The following is a 22,672-nucleotide window of genomic DNA, read 5'->3' on the forward strand; positions in this document are numbered from 1 at the left end:
CACAGAATCATTTGCTTAATAGCATTTCTAATATGTTATGCATTTATTCAATCTACTTCCTTACATATTAAAATGCAAAAACAATTACTCTGGATGTAAATCCTAGAAAACAATCGAAGTTTCTATTTGATCAGAGGAGAGACAGCTAAGCTGCAATGTGATATGCAGATGCTCATGAATAGACAATACTTAGAATCTCTCTAAGATGTGAAAGAAGGGTACCTAGAAACATGATTTCCTTTCCTTTCTCATCATCGCCCTTTTCTGCCTATCTTAATAAGATGGAGTTTGAAGGGGCATTTATATTTGAAGGTTATTATTCAAATTATGCAACTATGTAAAACCTTCTAATGCTATACATCAGGTACAAACTTCTTTTCAATACTTCCTTATAAACAATTTACTTTCAACTGACCATTCAGAGGATTATCAGCCATTCAACATTTTCACTCCTCTATCTCTTAAAAAGAAACTGGGTAGTTGTTTAATATATGTATATAAATTTAGATTAAAGCCATTTCCCTTTATTAAAAACTCAATTTAAGCATATTTGAGAGAAGAAAACCACACACAATGCTATGAATAAAAGAATCTCTGTGTGAATGACAAGCATTTTATATTTTATTGTCTGATTGGAACTTCTAAAATCCACATGCTTTAATTGGGACACTGCTACAGCAATAATCTCAAATACGAGATTCAATAAATGTGTTTTCATGCTTTGATTAAATGTCAAGGCCACAGACTTGTTATTTCAGATCTGATGAGCAATAATTTCATTGGATAATAATGAACTCCTAAAGATTTATCTGAAACATTCAGCTGCCTGTTACGAAGCTCTGATTCATTACAATAATTTCAAGTCTGCTGATAGTATTGCAGCATCCAGTATTCAAAATTTATACTTTGCAGCACTCATTTCTTATGTGCAGTGTCCACTGAAATTTAACGCCAACACATGCCCAGTGCTACTCACAGGAGATAGCACTTGAATTTGCATGAAATTTTCCCTTCAGAGAGTATATACACGCATTTTATTAAAAGGATGTTTTTCCTCTCTGAAGTTCACTGTCTTAAGTGTCACTTTCTGGCAATTATTCTCTACTTAGCCTCGCTTCACTAAAGATGCAACTTCACAGGTTGTCAGTGTAACTACTATTTTACATTTGATCACTATCAGCTGGAACAAGCAAGGTTTGGCCTCTAGCCACACTAAGCCAGTCTTCTATACTGCCTTTCTCATCATTTACACTCCATTATCTCTATATTTGTTATTACTTTTTGTTGTTGCTACAACACTTTCCATTATTCTTTTAAAATCTTTTAGCACTTCCAGACATTAAGAGCATATTATGATCCAATTTACATGGTTCCCTGTGTTGTAGAAAGGCAAAAAATTATGAAACTGTACGTCTTATGTCTCTTTCATTATGCTATTACCATACATATAGCTTATAAAAAAAATCAATGGCAGAACACATCTTCATTTAAAAAGATGCACAAATAAATATTTCCTTTAGTTTCTACAGGACACATTTACCAACAATTTTACACAGGACAGATAGGGCTGGAGGTTTTTAAAGATTGTTTTTCAACAGTTTGAATTTAATTATATATCCTTGTATGATAGTATTTTTATGTGGGCTTTGTTCTAGTTTTGTAGTGTCCTGAAATAAAAAAAAAAAATGCATGCTGATGTCTCATTTGCTAAGTTTGTATCCTCATTCAGCAACCCACTCATCCACATTATACAAGTGAGATCAGCAAGGTAAAATGACTGCCTTGTATAGCCATATTTTTTTAAATGGGTATCGTTATAATTTATAATTAAAAATGGTATCAATTCACTCATTCATCTATTCATTTACTCATTTAGCAGATATTTACAGGTATTTACAGTGCCAGCCAGTATTTTAGTTAAACATTAGACACACAGAACAAAGACCAGAAAGAAGCAAGATGGCTCAGTTGGTAAAGGCAATTATTGCTAAGACTGATGCCCTGAGTTCAGTCCCTGAGAACCACATAATAGACAAGGAGAACTAATTCCCAGAGGTTTTCTTCTCACTTCCACATGTGTGCCACGGCTTGCACACATGTGTGTATGCTCACATGTGCACGTGCACACACACACACACAGAGTAAATAAATACATGAATTTTCTATAATATTTATAAAATGAAACATAAAATGGGAAGAAAGCAAGAAAACAAAAGTGTACACGCTGTTCGGAAAGTCCTGACTTCTATGGAAACAATGGCAACAGTCATAAATGGATATCTCAGTGAAGGAATCTATAAACAAATCATTACTGAATAGAAGAATTAAAGCCAAAATTTTATAAATGGCATTCAACATCATTTAATGTGTTCACTGCTAGATGATAAAGAAATAGTGTTTTCTTTCCCAAGTAAATGTAAAAAGGAGTAATATTTAATATCATTGTGTGAAGAAGAAATCCATGGTTCATGCTCATGACCTGAGAAAGACACTGTGCTAGCATGAAGGTATTTTAGTGGCAGATAAGGTAACAGACTCTTTACTCACTAGGTTGGTCAACTAAGGACCTATGTGTGACTAATGCGGCTTTATGGAACATGAGCTAAGCTTTTAAAGATGGCTGATAATGAAAACAGGATCTGGAATAAAGCTAAGATTGCATTATTAAGTAGTAGTCCCATCTACTTGGACCAACTCATTAAATCTTTCTAAACCTCACTCTGTCACCTGAGAAATGGGCAAAGCTATACCTGCTATTGAGATTATGGCACAACTCATACCAAGCCATGGATGGAAACTGAATTTCTAAAATAGCTTGTTATTGGTTTGACCATTACTGTTATTTTTGTTGTTCATTGTTGATAATGAAAATTATAAGGGCCTTCAAAAGAATCGTAAGGATCAGAGTTACAGTAAAAACTAGAAGGATGAGTAGACTGTCAAAACTGAAATTAATCTATATTCCAGAAATTGGCACAGTGTTTAAAACCTATACATCACATAATTGAAAGAAAGCACAAAGCTTAGGACAGCTGGAATTTTGATGTTCATATTCCCATTATTCTGCGTGTAACTGCTTCTCATGTAAGATGCTTGGAATTTCTTGGAGCATCAGACATGATGAAAAATATTTTATTTTTTGTATTTAATTTTGTTTGGGTGCAGAAAGGAATGTCTAGTCATAGTTAAGATAGGCAAACATGCAACAGATATGAATACTGAATCCATACCTTGCTCAAAAATTTACTGTTGAAACCCAAAGCTGTAATTCAGGAAGCTTTTCTCAAGCCTTCAATTGCATTTTTGTTATTCTATTTTAAATCCTTCTTGTAGTTCCTGAACAAAAATATAGCAAAGCTGCTTTAAGCAAATTGTCAAGAGTATAATGGGAAAAGCAAAGAACATGAGGGAAATCTGGCACAATTTTGAAATTAAAATACAAACTTTCCATGCTCAATATAGAGAATACAGAACATAGACCACATCTGTGTGGCCTACTCCTTTAAGGAGAGAAACTGAAAAGCACTGTCAACCAAGGATCTCACATCAGTTAGGCTGACCCAGATCAACCGAAAATGTGGTCCTGAAAGTTTCTTACAGCACATGAAGAACGTATTTGAGAACAAGTTCTGATTATTATTTAACTTCCTCTTAAAACACATTTTATTGTCTCAAGTTTCAACAATAACACTCATAGTCTAATTTGTTTTTCTTTTTAAGCAATGAGTATTGATTTCCAGAATGATCACTAGCTTTGGATAACCATTAGAGGGCTCATCCCTAGAGAAGATATTTGTCCTGCCTCAGCATTCCATAGTTGCTTGCAATTCTTTGTCCCATTGATGTTGCTACCATGAAACTTCCCCCTTTCATGTCAGCATGTCCACAAGCATCTCTCTCACTCTTTCTCTCTCTCTCTATGTGTGTGTGTGTGAGAGAGAGAGAGAGAGACAGACAGACAGAGAGACAGAGAGAGACAGAGAGAGAGAGAGAGAGAGAGTTTGTGTGAAATAACAACCAAAGAAAAAAGAACATGAATTAAAGAAGGAGCAATTTCTAAAAATCTGAAATAGCTGGGGCCCTAAAACACTAAGACACTGTTAAAGTTCTTCTAAAAACTGATCTTGCAACCTCTGTGATAGCATCAGAACTAATCCATGCTGCCACCTCTGACCACAGACCGTAGCTAGTCTCTTGACCAGACACTTCCTCATCTTCACAGGCGAGTGATTTTCGATTTTTTTCCAACTGAATTAATTGAAGATAAAACAATCTGAAGACATCTTTTGACTGTCACCTACTTTGGCATAGCCTTTCACAATGGAAATTAAGATAAAAACTTTTTGGGAGGATGTACACATGCCTATCACACCCATCCTTGTATATGGCAATACCTATATGTGGGCTAAAGAATAAAATGAAGCTACAATTTCTCTACTTTATTATTATTAGCCCTTACATGACAAATGTCCAGTCTTATAATAATTTAAAGGCTAGCAACTACAAAGATGGAACATTTTGACTGTCTTCCAATGAAGAAAAAACAGGTTTTAAATTTGCTTGAATTATTGAGATAATTATTCCCAATGCTTTCATTATAAATGAAGGGTAATTGAAAGCCGATTTACATCAGACATATATCTCCAAATCACAATGCAGCAAGATAGGATATGAGCCATTTTCCTGTTCCTCAATCAAGAGAGAGACAACCAATCCTAAATGGAACATCTTCTGAAACAGAAAAGGTGTGTGGCATCCTTCATGGATTAACCTATAGTACTCGTTTCTCAAATAAAATGGAAGAGAACAAAAGAAGAGGTCCAATAGTTAAATGTCAAAGAAGCATGTTTGAGGAGATCTTTTTTTGTGGCATGTGTGAGTATTAAAATATGAATTGATACTTATTGAACCAAAGAATCTTTAGATAAGAATAAAAACTGGTAAAAGTTAGACACGAGGACAAACTTTAACGAAGAACTTCCATGATGATTTTCTGAGCAGGAAGAAAGTATCCCAGTCCAAGTGCACATGCACACATTTTCACAAGAACACATTTGTCACGTGTGTATGGATGTGTGTAATATTCTTATCATACTTATAAACAGCCTCCATGGTTGAGGATGTAATTGTGTGAGCACTTGCCTAGTGTATACGGGGCAGAGGTTCAGTACTCAGCATACACATGAGCATGCATACACACACACACACACACACACACACACACACACACACAATCTCAAAACTTGCACAAATCTTTATTTTTCCAGGCCTTAAGAGTCAGTTTAAAGATTATGGTGATTCTAGAGAAACTATTTCTATGGTATAGCTTGATACCATATTAAACATGTAAGAAAATGGGATGAAAACCTAATAGTGTCATGAAATTTCAGCATAGCATACACCCACTCGAAATTGTTTCAAACACCTTATATTATGCCTTCATGATGATTTTCAATGGTTTTAATGGATTTAAAGTTATTAGAAAAATTACATAATTATAGAGCCTGAAGGTAATTCATTATGCAAATGAAATGACTAAAGGTCACAAGGTCTCCTACCTCTTTAATTTGTGTATTTTCATAACAACCCATGACTAGTGTGCTGTAATAAAGAACATCTTCCACACAGCCATCTAGTGCAATTAAAACCTCAACCAAGATTTCATCTCTGTCTCCCAGGTTAAAGGTAGGATCACAACACTTCATTACACTATCAGTCAACGTTAAGGAGAGCCCATAAATGAACATTTTCCCCTAAAGAGGAAAATACTTGGTACTACATAAACACTAAACAAGGGGCGGATAAAGGAGAAGTTAAAAGGAAATATGAAGAAACCAGTATTCACAGATTCTCAAATAATACCTAACATTCTGATGTAAATTAGAGTTTCTCAAAGCATGGGGAGATGCCCACAGAAGAAAGCCAAGCACAAAAATAAAGTTTGTGGCTTAGAATGTCATGTGTTCTGATAAATTATGTTCAAAAATCATTTTTACATATAATATACATTAAGTGGTTGGTTGACCAAAAACTACAATTAAAATAAATATACACAAGTATTTGTTCATAATGAGATCACTTGGCCATTTGTGACCAGTAAAAAATACTCCTGGGGTTCAGACTGCATCCCCCACTCTCTACAGCTAGCTCTGACAAGCAGACTTCTTCATAATTGCAACTCTCCATCCAAGGAGGTTCTAGAGCCCACACAACATTAGCAATCCACATGGAATGGTGAAAATTTAGACTTAAATACACTTTTAATATATAGCTAAAGGTCAGAGAGCAATCTTATTTGTCAGAAATGCATGGCAAAATTAGTCCTTGGGACCACCTAGATTTCTTATTGCCTACCTGTATTTACTGGAGTAAATGGTTATAGACAGAGAAAAAAAAAATAGCAACAACCACTCAATCAGTGAGCCTATTGACTTGGACCACACATCCTTATGAGAAAACAGGCAGGCGTTATTTCAGTAACAATTTGTAATGCAGAGAATCCCAGTATTTGAGAAATGTTTGGAAGCAAAATGGAGAGACTTGAACCCACAGCTACGTTCAGATCAAGTCACCTGAACTCTGGCTGTTTATCTACTCTGAGGCTAGTCAGCCTGAATTTGATGACTTAAATGATGCTCACTTTCATTTACTCCCATGTACATAAAAGCATGATATGAAATACTAATAATGGTACACAATTAATTTGGAATAATGACAGTCAACTAATTTGATAGCCTTTAAAGCCCATTGTGAGTAAAATTCACTGACCCTACTTTGTTAATGGTGCCCGATAAAAGCACTGAATACAAACATGATCAAATAAAGAATGCAAAGGTTAAACTGAGATAAATGAATTAGCTCCTAGACAATTATCAAACACCTTAAAACAATTTTATTCACAGACTAGTATCGCATATTACATAAACTTAGAATGTGAAGAGAGATCAAATATCATGTAAACCAAATTCTATAGAAGAAAGGGTGTTCTGTCCATAGTTATGTAAGTGTTTTGTAAACCATTGCCATGTTTCTTTATTCACAAGAGTTATTTACATGATTCAATGACTAGTTCAATATTTTAAATATGCATATTTGAAATACCCACTTCTTGAAAAGGAGACAAGTTCAGATAAATGGGGTTGAGTGACTAGAAAAAAAAAAACAGTAATTGCAATTAAAAAAGAATAGCTGTTTTAGTAGGAGTGTGTTTAGTAAAATTCAACAATCCTTCAGGGTTATGAAACTTTCTATTGCAACTGGAGAAAACATGGGACTCTAAAGTCAGATAAGAGGAGGATGGGTGTAAATATCATTATAAAATTAACTTAGCTAGCAATTTGTTACAGAAGAAAGAGGGAAGCTGGGTTTTACTATCTCCACGGCACCTTTCTATCTTCACTAATTTTCCCCCTTGAATCAAGTACCAAAATGTGCCTCTTCCACATGGTGGAGCCTTTATAATGCACATAATAAGGTAAAAGCAAAAGGCACACTTTCTCCTTAAGATTTTGAACTGTAAAACTTCAGTGAAAAGACAGTAGGTTTTAAATTTTTCTTGTCCACCTGTTTCTTCACTATATTAAAGGAGCATTTTATTATAAACACAACAAAAGACAAGGTGACATTTCAGCTACTCATGTTGCACAGACAGAATTAAGCATTCTTTCCTTGGTACATCCACAGACGACCATATATGCCTTTATTTAAGTAAAATCAAATCCACTGTGCAGCATCCTCCTTATTGACTCAAACCACTGAGGACTTTGCAAGCAGATACTTCATTTTACTATGGCCAACTCTCCATGTCTACGGAACTGCCTTCCCCAAATAGGTGATCGTTCAATAACTAGTCAATAACGAGACACAGACATATAGGGAACAGGCCAACATTTTCTTCACTAAGGAGATCACTAGCCTTTTCTCCATAAAAAAAAAAATTACTTTTGGAATCAAATCTAGCAATAATTTTAATTTTCTTAGATTCTGATCTAAACCAAACTGACAAGGAATCTCAACTATGATGAGTGTCCAGAGGAATTAAAAAAAAGAAAGAAAAGAAAAAAAAAAAACCCAAAATATGAGAACTCTTAAAGTTGATTTATTTTAGTGAATTAAATTGGGAGGCTTCATGCTGCCAGTGTTTCATATAAAATATTTTAAGCTTGCTGCTCTTCTGCAGGCAAAATCTACATGGGGAGGCAAATAATGAGAAACTAAACAAGCTGTGATAAAAAGTTCAGGAAGTAAAAAGGGACACATACACTAAGAAAAAAAAAAAATGCCACCTTTCCAAGTGCTTCGTAAACAAAAAGGGGGGGATTTGAATCAGGCCACAAAAAAGGCTTATTGTAGCTGGAAAACTACAATAAACATTTTCTTTTTTTTTTAAATTTGTTTTAAAAATAAAATAATTTATACCGTGAAATAAAATCACACTAATTGGTACAGTATGAATCCAAAAATATTTACTGATGGACAGATAAATGTTTAATGATAGATAAATAAATGAAAGAGAGAATACCTGATAAGTTCCACTAACTACTGACTTTGAACTTGTAGGAGTCATTGTAATATTATAAAAGCATCTTGTAATGATGATGTGTTAAGATAAAACTTTCCACTTGTAATGACATTTAAATGTCATTTAAACTTTTAAAGTATTCAATTTTAATTTGTGTTGCTTTACCATATCAGTATATTGTCCTTAGGCAGGCGAGAATTCTACCACTGAACTACCAATGCAGACAGCATATTGTCCTTAGGACTAAAAGTGATGTTTTAAACAGTTCTCTATAAAAACAACTAAACAAAAGCAGCTGAAAAGAACAAAAGTGAACTCCTTTACACTCCTAATGAATGATCTTCCTAAAAAATTCTATCATTTTGAAAACTGAACTCTGCTTAGTAACATGCATTTGCGTAGTGCCTAATTTCAACATTTTAAGGAAAAAGAACAAGAAATTTTGTCTGCACACTAAGTACTTTTTATGCATTAATCAATCAATTCATAATGACTGCTCCTAAAATCTTCAAGACTCAAGTCAGAATACAGATTTTACTCTAAAGTATGAAATCCTTGATAAATCATGCCATATAGGAATTATTTAACTATACAAGTTGTAATCTAGTTCACATTTTCCTAAACATAAATGCTTTTCCAAAGTATTTTTCTTTTCTTTTTTCTTTTTCTTTCTTTTTTTCTTTTTTTCTTTTTTTCCTATGTGAAACTCAATGAATGACAGCTAGAAAGAGGCCTGGAAGAGAAGGGTGAGAATTTTGAGAAATTTACTTAAGCTACACAACTTATTTTTAGTTGCATAATTAGTATTTTTTAAGCTTTTTATAGCAATGTATAGGAAAAGAAGAAAAGTCTTTCAAAATCAACTATCTGCCTGAAACCCTCAGATGACCAATAATGGAAAACATTTCCTCAGTGGTGAAACTAAGGCATTAGTTGAAAAAGCAGCTGTGTTTTAAAAGGACTATAACATCCATCATTCTCTCACCCTCTAATAAACTCTTCATAAAGAAAGGTGGAATTTCTGTCTTTTAAAATATCAATACAAGAGAAGAAAATTGCAGTAAAAGCCTGATGCTGCATCTTTTCTCTATTCCTTTCTGATTGCTGTTTACTGTTGGATATTTTAATCATTTTTAAATTATGATAATTATTGTTTGATTTTCTATCATTCAACACAAACAGTAGAAAGACACTCTTATAAGTTAATAATCAGTAAAGTATTAACTAAGTTCTGATCATCCAATGATAACAATCGAATCATTCAATGTCTAGCAAAAGAATAATAATAATTCATAATCTAAAACCTAACATATACACTGTACATTACTAATCATCTCATTTTGAGTAGATTCATAAAGAATGTGAACAGCAATTAAGACAACAGATGAGAGGAAACAAAGAAAAAGCTTTCAGCCAAAGGGCTTGGGTTCAGGATCAAGCAAGGACCAGGTTACTTGGGTCCAATCTCTATATAAGTACTGTTTCCTGTGGCAGCAAAGGAAGTTGACCTTCTCATGACAGTGATAACAAAAAGCTTTAGGCTGACTTTGTTGTCTCTGAGACTGTATTCATAAGCTGATCATGTATGACTCATCATTCCATAAGATGTATAGCTTAGGTGTAACTTCAATCTTATGTAAAAGATAGGTCATACACAGCTTTTGTAAGGATAAAATACATACAAATAAGATCAGTTAAATTTATTGAAGGTTTTAAAAATGCACAAATTAGATTGTCTGAATTAATTGTAAAATTATGGACATGTGCAAATGTACATTTACTCACGGAATCCATTCACTGGAGCAGTGAAAACTTCCAAATCTATTTTGCTTATAAAGCAATAGTGCTGTTCAGTAGACTGAGGAACTATCATCTTTCAGTCATATTTTTTGTAATAAAATGACACTTCTGTTTTATATATTAGTTCCTGGTGAGTTAAATATGTGTGAGTCACATCGTCAATACTAGTTTTAGCAAAATGAATTTTCTAAACTTGAAAATATGCAGATAAGGGTTTTAACAACTCTAAGAACAAACATTCCACTGTAGTAAATGTTTGTTAAAATTTCCTCCTCATTTCTACCTATATGGGTAGTATGACATTCTAAAAGAGGTGCTTATTATTTAAATGGTGTAAGGCATATGGGATCTCAAGAGAGATGATAATATTTTGTAAGGTTTCAGTGTCTGTTCATCAAAAGCACATGGTTCTACAAGCATCCCACTAACCTATCTCTCAAGGCCATTGTTAACATAAAAATGGCTAATAAAAAGAGGTGAAAGTTATAAAGCACTAACAGGTAAGATAATATTGCTTCTGCCTTAGGACTCTGCAAGTAACACAGTTAGTAAAAGCATCACAGTAATTTCCAGAGACATAAGATAAAGTCGATATTCTAATAGAGGTTAAATAGCTATAGTTTATTGTTCTTCCTACCTGACAGAGTCTTCCCATTGACAAGCTCAAACAAACTTTGAGTTCATACACCACTATAGGAGCTCTTATTTTTTTTTAAATCTTCTGGATGAACCTGGTTCAAATTCTGCTGTGTCCAGGTTACAGCTAAGCAATTGATGGAATTGAATCAGAAAAAAAAAATGCCCTAATTAAACATAAATAGAAAATTTCAAAGATACCAAATAATTTCTAAACAAAAAGTTATGTTCTTATGTTAATCATATCATTTAATGACTCACCTTCTGCTTTACTTACAGGGTACAGGCTACCCTTCACAAAGCTGCAGAAATCATAACCAACCAATTTACTGGCAGAAGTCATGGCTCCTTCATTCTCAGTTGAGTGATTTATGGAAGCATACAGAAATACATTTTGAAATTTTCAAAACCTAGGCTTTTCCTTCATCTTGGACATGAGGTAATGGTTTCTATACTAGTTTTGTTCAGTTGTCATTACTGTAGGTTCCCACACCCCTTTCCTCATTTCCGCATGTATTCTATAGTTTACTAGAGCTTTGTCCTCCTGACTGAAAATTCCCTATAGGAAGTTAAAAAATTCAAATGATGTTTTCTCTACTGACTATTAACCCAATAACTGAAAAACAGAAGTTTCTCAATAAATGTCACCAGATTATAAATGAATAAACCACAGATACAGTATGTCAGTGGTTTTCAACCTGTGTGTCATGACCCCTTGGTCATGATATTACATTACATTACAATTCACGACAATGACAAATTACAGTTATCAAGTAGAAATGAAATAATTTTATTGGGGGTCAGTATAACATGAGGATCTGTATAAAAGGTCACAGCATGGGGAAGGTTGAGAACCACTGCAGAAGTATGACTTTTAAAGTCTAACACTCGTTTGTGTTATCCACAGATTTAATGCTTCAATCTTATGGTAAAATATAGTTAACATGAAGATTGTAGTAAAACGAATACAAATAAGTGCAGCTAAATTTATTGAAGTTTAGAAATGAACAAATTGAATTGCTTAAGTTATATGTAAAACGATGGAAATGTACATTACTCTTGGAATCCATTCACTGGAGTCCAAAATATTTCTTAGAGCATGTGCTACATTCTAGTTACTTTGGTCAGAAACTGGAGATAAAAAGCCAATTAAACCTCATGTTTTCGAGATGGTATAGCTGGAACTATGACATGTTGACAGGCAAAGTCAGACAAGTTATATGAAAGGCAGGCTTCCTGGAGGACACAGGCCTCAAGTGGGAAGAAAACAATTCAGATGCCTTTGACTCAAGGCAAGTTAGTTAAGTGAAAAAAAGAAATCACAATTCAATTTTAGATAAAATCACATTTCTGAGTGTTAAGGGGGAAAGACAAGTAAGCTGAGAATTTTAACTGTAAGTAATTTATAAATTTAGAAACAAGGGCTTCTTTATTACTATTTAAAATAGTAATATTTCTAAGTCTCCGCAGAGAACATGTATTTGAAAGTTTCTGTGTGCCAGCGAAGCACTGACCTTATGCTCACCCAACTGTGCTATTTCAACCATCAATACTGGGAGACAACAAACCCAAAATGAAGAGTCTAGACATGCCTGACTGTCTAAGATGTGTCAAGATAGTGGAAGAGGCTCACTTGGATGGAACACAGACCTAACTACTGTGTCCTGTAGACCCTACAACAACTTGTAGCTTGCTTTTGGAATTCCTTCATTTTCTGTGACAAAAATACCAGTGGTCATTTAAAGAAGGAACACTCACTTTGCTGATATAAAACAGTTGTTTTTTTACTGTGAATGATGGGGTATAAATTATTATCAATGGTAAACAAGCAAATTTTAATCTGAAGTTAATCTTACACAAGTATATCTACAGTAAGGTAGATCAGATTGCCCCCAAATCCTGCAACTCCCAAGTCACTTTATGCAAAGCAGACTACATAGAGAGGTAGGATTGAAATTAGGGAATTGTGCTAAATGTCACTACTTAGCTCATTCAGCAATCAGGAACAATTTTGCTCCCATTGCTAACCCTGAGGGGTGGAGGAACTACAGGCCCACTATTTCATTATAACAGAGCACCATTGTTTCTACACATCACACAATAAAACTCACCACCCCTGCAAGGCTGTTATAGTTTTTTTTTTTTTCACTATAGCTAATTGTGAAAGACAAGGCAAAATATAGTAACTAAATTGGAGCAATAAACAAAGAATTGAAACAACTGAAAAATTCTGTAAGATAGTCATTCTACTAAATGAAACTTCAATCTTCTGAAGATTAAATTTCTTGATCCACCTCATGTCTGGGCCAGCACTAAAGACAAAGTCATCAAAATGTACTGAAATAACTAAACTCTAATAATATTATATATGTGAAATAATTATAATTAACTAAACTTTAATTATGAAATTTCCTCTTGAATTCATTTTTTTTCTCTCCCTTTGATTGAATTTAGAATAATGCCTCTACATCTACAGGACAGCATGGGATTTGAACTTTAGATTACTAAATAAATGAATTGCTCCATATCCTATGACCATCTATACATACACCACCTTCGAAGAGTCCATCAGTACACTACCACTGAGAAGACAGCAATCATCTTTACTCCACTATGCATGCTATTTTTGGAAAATACATCTGTGGCTCTCATAAATATTTCCGTGAAGAAAACGCCTACATTTCTATTCCATTCATCATTTGACAAATGCAAGTACATCTTTCATCAGTCAGCTTATAGTGAACTTATTGGCGGTGACTGGAATCCTTAAGGGTATATTAAATTTCTAAAGAAGAAAGCTAAAATGAAGGACATGCCACTCCAAATCCATGTGCTGTTTGGCCTAGTTATCACCACATTAGTACAAGCTGTAGATAAAAAAGTGGATTGCCCACAATTATGCACATGTGAAATCAGGCCTTGGTTTACCCCCAGATCCATCTACATGGAAGCATCTACAGTAGACTGTAATGATTTAGGGCTTTTAAACTTCCCAGCCAGATTGCCTGCAGACACACAGATTCTGCTCCTACAGACTAACAATATTGCAAGAATTGAACATTCCATAGACTTCCCAGTGAACCTTACTGGCCTGGACTTATCTCAAAACAATTTATCTTCTGTCATGAATATTAATGTACAAAAGATGTCTCAGCTTCTTTCTGTGTACCTAGAGGAAAACAAACTAGTTGAGTTGCCTGAAAAATGTCTGTATGGCCTGGGCAACTTACAAGAACTTTACATTAATCACAACTTGCTTTCTACCATTTCACCTGGAGCCTTTATTGGCCTACACAACCTCCTTCGACTTCATCTCAATTCAAACAGACTGCAGATGATCAACAGTAAGTGGTTTGATGCTCTTCCCAATCTAGAGATTCTAATGATTGGGGACAATCCCATCATCCGAATCAAAGACATGAATTTCCAGCCTCTTCTCAATCTTCGCAGCCTGGTTATAGCTGGCATAAACCTCACGGAAATACCAGATAATGCTTTGGTTGGACTGGAAAACTTGGAAAGCATCTCTTTTTATGACAACAGGCTTATTAAGGTACCTCAAGTTGCTCTTCAAAAAGCTGTAAATCTCAAATTTTTGGACCTAAATAAAAATCCGATTAACAGAATACGAAGGGGTGATTTTAGTAATATGCTACACTTGAAGGAGTTGGGGATAAATAACATGCCTGAACTTGTTTCCATCGACAGTCTTGCTGTGGATAACTTGCCAGATTTAAGAAAAATTGAAGCTACTAACAACCCCAGATTGTCGTACATTCATCCAAATGCATTTTTCAGACTCCCCAAGCTAGAATCCCTCATGCTGAACAGCAATGCCCTCAGTGCCCTCTACCATGGTACCATAGAGTCTTTGCCAAACCTCAAGGAAATTAGCATCCACAGCAATCCCATCCGGTGTGACTGTGTCATTCGCTGGATTAACATGAACAAAACCAACATTAGATTTATGGAACCAGATTCTCTATTCTGTGTGGACCCACCTGAATTCCAAGGCCAAAATGTTCGGCAAGTCCATTTCAGGGATATGATGGAGATCTGCCTCCCTCTTATAGCTCCTGAAAGCTTTCCTGCTAGCTTGGATGTAGATGCTGACAGCTATTTGTCCCTTCACTGCAGAGCTACTGCAGAACCCCAGCCCGAAATCTACTGGATCACACCTTCTGGTCACAAACTATTGCCAAATACTCTGAGAGAGAAGTTCTATGTTCATTCTGAAGGCACTCTAGACATAAGTAGAATAACACCAAAGGAAGGGGGATTATACACATGTATAGCAACTAATCTAGTTGGTGCTGACTTGAAGTCTATTATGATCAAAGTGGGAGGTTCGGTTCCTCAGGATAATAATGGTTCACTGAATATTAAAATAAGAGATATTAGGGCCCATTCAGTTCTGGTGTCTTGGAAAGCAAGCTCTAAAATTCTCAAATCCAGTGTTAAATGGACAGCCTTTGTCAAGACTGATGAAGACTCTCATGCTGCCCAAAGTGCTCGAATACCATCTGATGTCAAGGTGTATAATCTTACTCATCTGAAACCATCTACTGAGTATAAAATTTGTATTGATATTTCCACCATCTACCAGAAAAGCAGAAAACAATGTGTGAATGTCACCACAAAAAGTCTGGAAAGTGATGGGAAAGAATATGGGAAGAGTCACACAGCATTTATGGTCTGCCTTGGGGGCCTTTTGGGGATTATTGGTGTCATGTGTCTTCTCAGCTGCATCTCACAGGAAATGAACTGTGAGGGTGAGCACAGCTATGTGAGGAATTACTTTCACAAACCAACTTTGGCATTCAGTGAGTTTTACCCTCCTCTGATCAAGCTCTGGGAACCAGGCAAACAAAAAAGTGCACGCTTGGAAGTTAAAGCAACTGTTATAGGCGTGCCAATGAACATGTCCTAAAAACAAGCAACCAAACCTACTTCAAAGAAAAGCTCAAGACTGAGTAGTACTAAAGAATAAAACAAAAAACAAAACAGGAATAGATAAACAACAACGAAACCAGGCAGAGGAATGGTACTCTCTAGAAGGCAGATTCAGTTCCCCAGTGCTGCTCCTGGCCAATGGAGACATGAAAGTTCAACATTTTAATTGACTGGCTTCAAAGGGTACTGTGGCAACCAAATAAAAAAATTCCATTTTCTAGAACTTTCATGTAACTTTTCTGTCAGGACTACAGTTAACGTGAACAAAAACATTTCTGTATTTTTTTTAAGTATACAAGAGTAGTTGAACTGAACAATGCCTCCTCCTGTGTTGTATTACACATGTTAGCCACGAATTTTTGCAGTGACCAGATAAACTTGAATTGAACTGTGGTGTAAGGAAAAGGACAAATTCTGTAGAGTAGACACAGTGAGTATGTGGACATCTTTTATAAGGAAAAAATACATTTTGGATTAAAATCAATTGATTTTGTCTTGTTTTTGTTTCTAAATAAAGAATAATTTCTGGGAAATATCATCTGATTAGAAGTCATTTAAATACCAGAGTTTTTAACAGTGTTTTCTACAGCCAAAGTTGGAATGTTAAGAGTGAGATTTTCATTGAGTAACTACATTTTACTGATATACAAAATGGATTTTAGACAGCATTTTATCAATATTAAAAGGTTATAACATTATATTTAACACTTCAATTATTAATTAAAACAAATTCATTTAAAGTTTTTTCCAAATGCGATTCTGGAAGAGGATTTAATTATTAGGTTAAAATGATGTAAATTCAATATTGAGTAAGTCAAGGTCTAATTTTAATAATGAATTGATCAGCTAGAATTTGCTGCTTTGTAAAACCTTTTGCCATGTTTTAGTAGGACTTACTGATCTAAGCATATTTTCACATCTCCTTGAGACTTTAAATAACGAGCCTCAGTGATGTAACAAGCAATTTAATAATCTGCTACACCAAAAAACACAGTTAAAAAAAAACATTCCATTTTAAGAGCAGAGTTTTAGAATTTCACTATAAAATATGAATAAGTAGCAAAACTTTATAATGGCCAACAATTTGAAACTCTAACTTAGATTTTTCTCTGCACAAATTTAAAAACAATATAATGCATATGATTCTGGTGTTCACTGTAAAGTAAAACATAGTTTAGCCTAGAAACAGCATTTCAAACTTGCTATGAACACAGGGTGGCCTTGAACTCTGATTCCCCTGCCAGAACCCCTCAAAGGCAGCGATTACAACTGTATACTACTAATAAAGATACAGAAATAAAGTATAATACACTAAGACTATATTATATAAAGTATCTAAAATACAGGTTAAAATTATTTCACATTATAAAATGAAAAATACTATTTTAAAATCCTTTATATGAAGTGAAATAAACTTAATTGAAAAGTTAACAAAATACTAGTGAGGCTCATAGTTTTAGTCATTCTACAAATAAAAATTTCCTTTAAAAAAGTTCATTTTGGGGCAAAGGAAACATTCTAAAACAAAAACATGATCTTACGAAATAAGCCATACTTTAAAAGGCAAATTGTGTTTCTGTCCAGTTACAAGTTTCTATAGTAATAACTGTTGTGCTGCTTCGAATCAAATGTTTAATATTCTACAGAAGCTGAGTGCATATGATCAGCACAGCACCAGCCTGTAAGCAATCCCAGCATGGAGGCCATATCAATTTATTTGTTTATATTAGACATTTCTTTTGTATTAGCATTGACAGATTCTAATTAAATCCTAGCTGGGTTTGACAATGTGGAAGGTAATTGCTATGAACTCTTTAAAATGAAAGGACAAGCTGTGTTAATTTCAACAAAATGAAAATATGGAGCTTGTTAATTCATTGTGTTTCCCAAGCACAAAATTTACAACCTGATGAATCGCTATCACAAAGAAACTGACATTAGAATTCATCAGTAAGACACGCTCATATATCATGAGGGGCTTCAGCACCTTGGATAGAACTCTATGAGGCTCAGCTATTTATCAAAAACCTAAGAGCTGAAATATCACCTATTAGGATACAGTTACTGTATAGGTCAGCAAGATATTAATCATGTATCTTGTGTTTCTCTTAAATGTACCTTCGTGAGGAACCATCACAGCCATATCTAAAGCTTACAATACATTTCAAGCTACATACTTCCGTTAAAAATTGTTGTGAAATAAGCCCAATTAATAAACATACTAGAAGGCATACAAATGAATTTTTGTCATCAACAAATCAATGCAGGTACTTGAAGTATGTTTTGATTTTATTTAAGTATTATTCCAATGTATCATCAAGGAAGAAAAGAATTTCCTTTCAATAATGAGACTAGAATTAACATTCCCTATACAACCTCCTAAACAATCACAAAATTAAATGAACATACAGGTGAATTTTAAATATAGAATATATTTAAATTTAAATATAGAATATAGAATTGCTTTTTCAATGAAGTTTACTTAAAAAAAAAAACAGAAAACTCTGAAGTTTATATCTCCACAAAATCCAATTTATGGAATCTCCTATATGGAGAAAAGCAATCTCTCACAAAAATAATTTCAAAAGAGTGACATAATCTCACATTTTTTAGTATGAACCAAACTCAAGATTACTTTTAAAAACAAACATGCTAAAACAATCATGACTGTGAAATGTAGTTTTGATTACACAAGCATGTAGAAAACTCATAGGATTACATAGAGATGAAAATTTCCTACTAATGATATTCTAACTGCCCTAATATCAGAGCACAATGCCTTATACATGGCAAGAAGCTGATACAAATTAACTTTATGTGCTATCAGCTGAATCAATGTATAACACATACAATTCCATATAGTGCATGATTTTGAAGGGATGATAAATAGCCATTACTAGGGGAATATTACATTATGCTTTTATCATTATCTTGAGTGCAATCCTTCTACCTATTGAAAAAGCTTACTATAACTAGTATGGCATGTTATGATGATGACAGCTTCACACAGCCCAATTATGGGAGGGTACTCCATGATGTCCCACAGTAATGACATCAACTCAGCATGCAGTTTCACAGTGTAAGCTATCATCAAGTGACATGTGACTGTATGGAAAAGCAATAAAAACATCGACACTATTAACAAAGTCAAAATCCTATAATGGATAATGAAGTTTTGATATGCTATTAGTTTCCCTAGGAAGAATGAAGTGGAGTTTTGAGGTAGACAGATAACTAGATGAATATAAAGGTGTACCTATATGTATCATAATTACAAATGTTGGAGATTTTATTCTATTCGGACATCAAAATTTTAATCAAACTATGAATCAGGATAAACTGAAAATGATACTCAGTATACTCATTTATTTACATTTTGTATATTCTCAGGAAATATTAACTTTATGGATATTAATCTCAGGGAAAACTCTGAACAGAAAAAATCCCCCTGAACAGAGGGATTTATATTCTATAATTTCTCTTACATTTTTTTTCTATCAAGCTGTCACAGATATTTATCAACTGTACTACTTAGTGGTGTCACAGTGTTAGTTTGTAACCTTACATACAAACACTACTCAGAAATCACAGAACCTTTAATCAAAATATCTTACTTATAGAAATATGTTAAGATAAGAAACTTTTTACAACATATTACTGATTCTATTCTTATAATTGTTAAAACTAGCCTAATACTATCTAAATAGAGACTGACTAAATATAGAATCATAGATTATTTCTAACTACAGAAACATGGATTTTTTTTTTTTAAACTGAGGGAGTTTGGTCATCCTTGAAGCAAATGAGAAGTTAAATTCAAAAAAGTAATTTAGTACTGAACAACTGTTTATATCTCTTAGCTGGCTCTTCAAAGATTTGTTCAATGAAAGACCCAAGAAAACTAAAGTTCCTTTTATGTCAGATAAAATGTTCAGAACTGTAATATCTGGCAATTACAAAATTAATAATAAAACACCAACGTTTAAAGGTATATGTTTGCTGTAGAAGGGCCAGATTCCAACAAAACTTCCCTGCAACTGTTATAAAAAAAGCATCGAAAATCTATAATTGTATTTATTAGCAATAGAGACAACTTGCTCTTCATTCCAATGCTGACTTTTCTAGAAAACATAGACTAATTTCTTTACTAGAATTGCCAGAACATAATATAATAGTTTCCATTTTCTACAATAACAGTATTTGTAGAAGTCACAATACCTTATGTATTAGCCTTTTCTAACTGATATATCTTTATAAAATCATAGCATTAAGTGCCTATGGTAAACAACAAGAAACTGTTCATTAAAATATACAGTAAATGTCTGATATTATCAATTCAAAAATCCAGTTGAGCTACCCATGTCTAGAATTTAATAATCTCTGGTACAACTAAGGGAGTAAGCTTAGAGCATAACGACCTTCCGCATCCTCACATTAAGGTAATACAAATACCTCCCTTGTATTTGGAATATCTCTCCGAAGCTGGGAGAGAAAGAACTGATTCTTCAGCTATCAGAAATGACATCGTTAAGATAATGTAACACAAAACACCAAAACAATTCTTCAAAAGTATATGACCCAATATTAACATTTATTATCAGGGCTAGGTTAAGGTAGGAAATTTACAATAAATATATCCTTAATAGTTACGAAGAAAAAATGCAGGAAATAAGAAACAAAAATTCCTATCTGCAAAATAACATAACGGCACTAGCCATCTCTTTCCTGTTTGTTACACAGTTGATAAATAAACCAGCATTTTAGCACTTAATGTTTCATAGAGGAATACTTATTTTATAAGGAGTCAAAATTGGTTTTCATTCTATGGTATCAGCAAATCAATTGAGGTTCATGTGTGCAACAAAGAACAGCCTCCTAATATCTCAAAAGGTATAAACACTAAGGAACAACAGGCTCACCTCACTCTGACAGTAAAATTTTATCCCTATAATCAATAAAAATTAAGTAATTGTAGCATAAAAGACCTATATTAAAAACTGTGTGAGTAGAAGGGGAGGTTTCCCTCCAATGGATCATGTGAGCCTCAATCCAGAAATGTCCCTAAAGTAACTAGTTAAAAGTTCAGGTATTCTCCTGTAAGTGATAAAATACCACTACAAAAAAAATGTTACTAACATTTGCAACAATACAAATGCATATTATATGAGAAGAAGGAAAAAAGAAAAAAGAAAAAAGAAAACAAAGGAAACATTCACCAGCACCAAATGTCAGAATGGGCAATGATTTTTAGGAAGTTACCACAGGCTTAAAAAAAGTATATGAGAAAAATGAACTTCACAAGTAGGAGCCAAGAATATGATTGACACTTCTTTCTCTCTCTCCCTTCCTCTCTGACGTGTTCTCTCTCACAGAGAACATTTGAACTCATTCATATAAAAATCAATCTATTGTACACTTGTACAGATAACTAACTCACTCAAGGAATGCTCAGAAATGCAGCATTAATATTACCACTTTGCATTCTATGTTACCATATAACTAAGAATACATGTCAAAGAAGTAGTTTTTCTTCCTCCTAAATAGAATGGGAAACACAAAAACAAAAAGATGCAATATCATGTGATAAAATAAAAACATCCAGGTGATCTGGTGGATGGAAACACTACATCAATATGAAGAGACATGGGGATGTCTCAATGGTACAGCACTTACCTAGCACAAAGCAGGTACAAATCAAAACCATAAAAACTAGAATAATTAGAACTCTTAATTATCATTAACATCTAACCTACTCCATTCAAGGGTTCTGTTAAAATACTCCTATCACAGTTTTGCATCAGAACTTGGGGACAGTTTGCTAGATTTCTTTGAGTACTTCCAAAAGACAAACAACATTAGTTTAAAAAGACCAAAAGGAAAGAAAATCTATGCATATTGTTAAATTTAAACAAGCATATTTGCCAAATACCTAGCATGCACACAGTCAGGACCTGTTAAAATCTGTTTCTGTCTGCAATTATTCCCACATCCAACTCATAGTTTTCAACTATCAAATACAATTCTACTAGCTTTGAGTACAGGTGGTAAGTAAACAGCTAAATGTGCTTTCCAATTCTCAGATTAAAACCACCTCCAAAACAATCTATCTTAGAAAGCACCTTCTGAGTTTTTCTTTTTTAAATGTCATGGTGGTACACTCCTTTAATCCCAGCACTCAAGAGGAACAGGTAGGAGGACCTCTGTGAGTTCAAGGACAGCCTGGTCTATAGAGCTAGTTCCAAGACAGCCATGACTACATAAAGAAACCCTGTCTCAAAAAAAAAAAAAAGTGTGTGTGTGGGGGGGGAGGGGGTGGAGATAGTTACAAACAATCAAAAAATGCTGAGAAAAGAAAAAAAAAATTCTTCCAGCTTTCTGCCTACAGACACATTCTTTGACTATCATTAAGGAACAGTGCAACACCAACAGTTTAGGGTTAAAAGTCACTGTTCTGGCAGTCTATCTAAGCATGGCTAGCGACTTCTAGTCTGCTGCAACCTTCCAGCTCTCAAAAGGACACATTAATGAACTACATGCTACAGTTCTAGAGAGAACACTATTATTTAATGTACTTCAGAAGACATAGATTGTTTAGTGATGAATGGAACAGCAAAAACAGAAATAAAAGCACACGTATATACGTGATTAGAACCTCAAGTGACCATTTAATAGAAAGCTAGTCATCCAAGATTTCTAGTCAAAGGAAGGAGGTAGCTGTTTAAAACAAATATTTTCATAAATAAAATATCCCATTGCACTAAG

At 34.0% G+C, this 22,672-nt stretch overlaps 2 protein-coding genes across 4 annotated transcripts in view; one reads left to right on the forward strand and one right to left on the reverse strand.

Annotated features, from left to right (window-relative positions):
- Immp2l (inner mitochondrial membrane peptidase subunit 2) overlaps window positions 1-22,672 on the reverse strand; it is an 835,428-nt gene that overhangs the window by 439,415 nt on the left and 373,341 nt on the right. The gene's annotated exons all lie outside the window — the stretch shown is intronic.
- Lrrn3 (leucine rich repeat neuronal 3) lies at window positions 13,684-16,448 on the forward strand. The gene has a single exon (XM_051175063.1). The coding sequence runs from the start codon at window positions 13,761-13,763 to the stop codon at window positions 15,885-15,887; it is 2,127 nt and encodes a 708-aa protein (XP_051031020.1). The 5' UTR covers window positions 13,684-13,760; the 3' UTR covers window positions 15,888-16,448.

Source organism: Phodopus roborovskii, unplaced genomic scaffold, assembly GCF_943737965.1.
Source record: "Phodopus roborovskii unplaced genomic scaffold, PHOROB, whole genome shotgun sequence".
In the NCBI taxonomy this organism is placed as follows: Eukaryota; Metazoa; Chordata; class Mammalia; order Rodentia; family Cricetidae; genus Phodopus; species Phodopus roborovskii.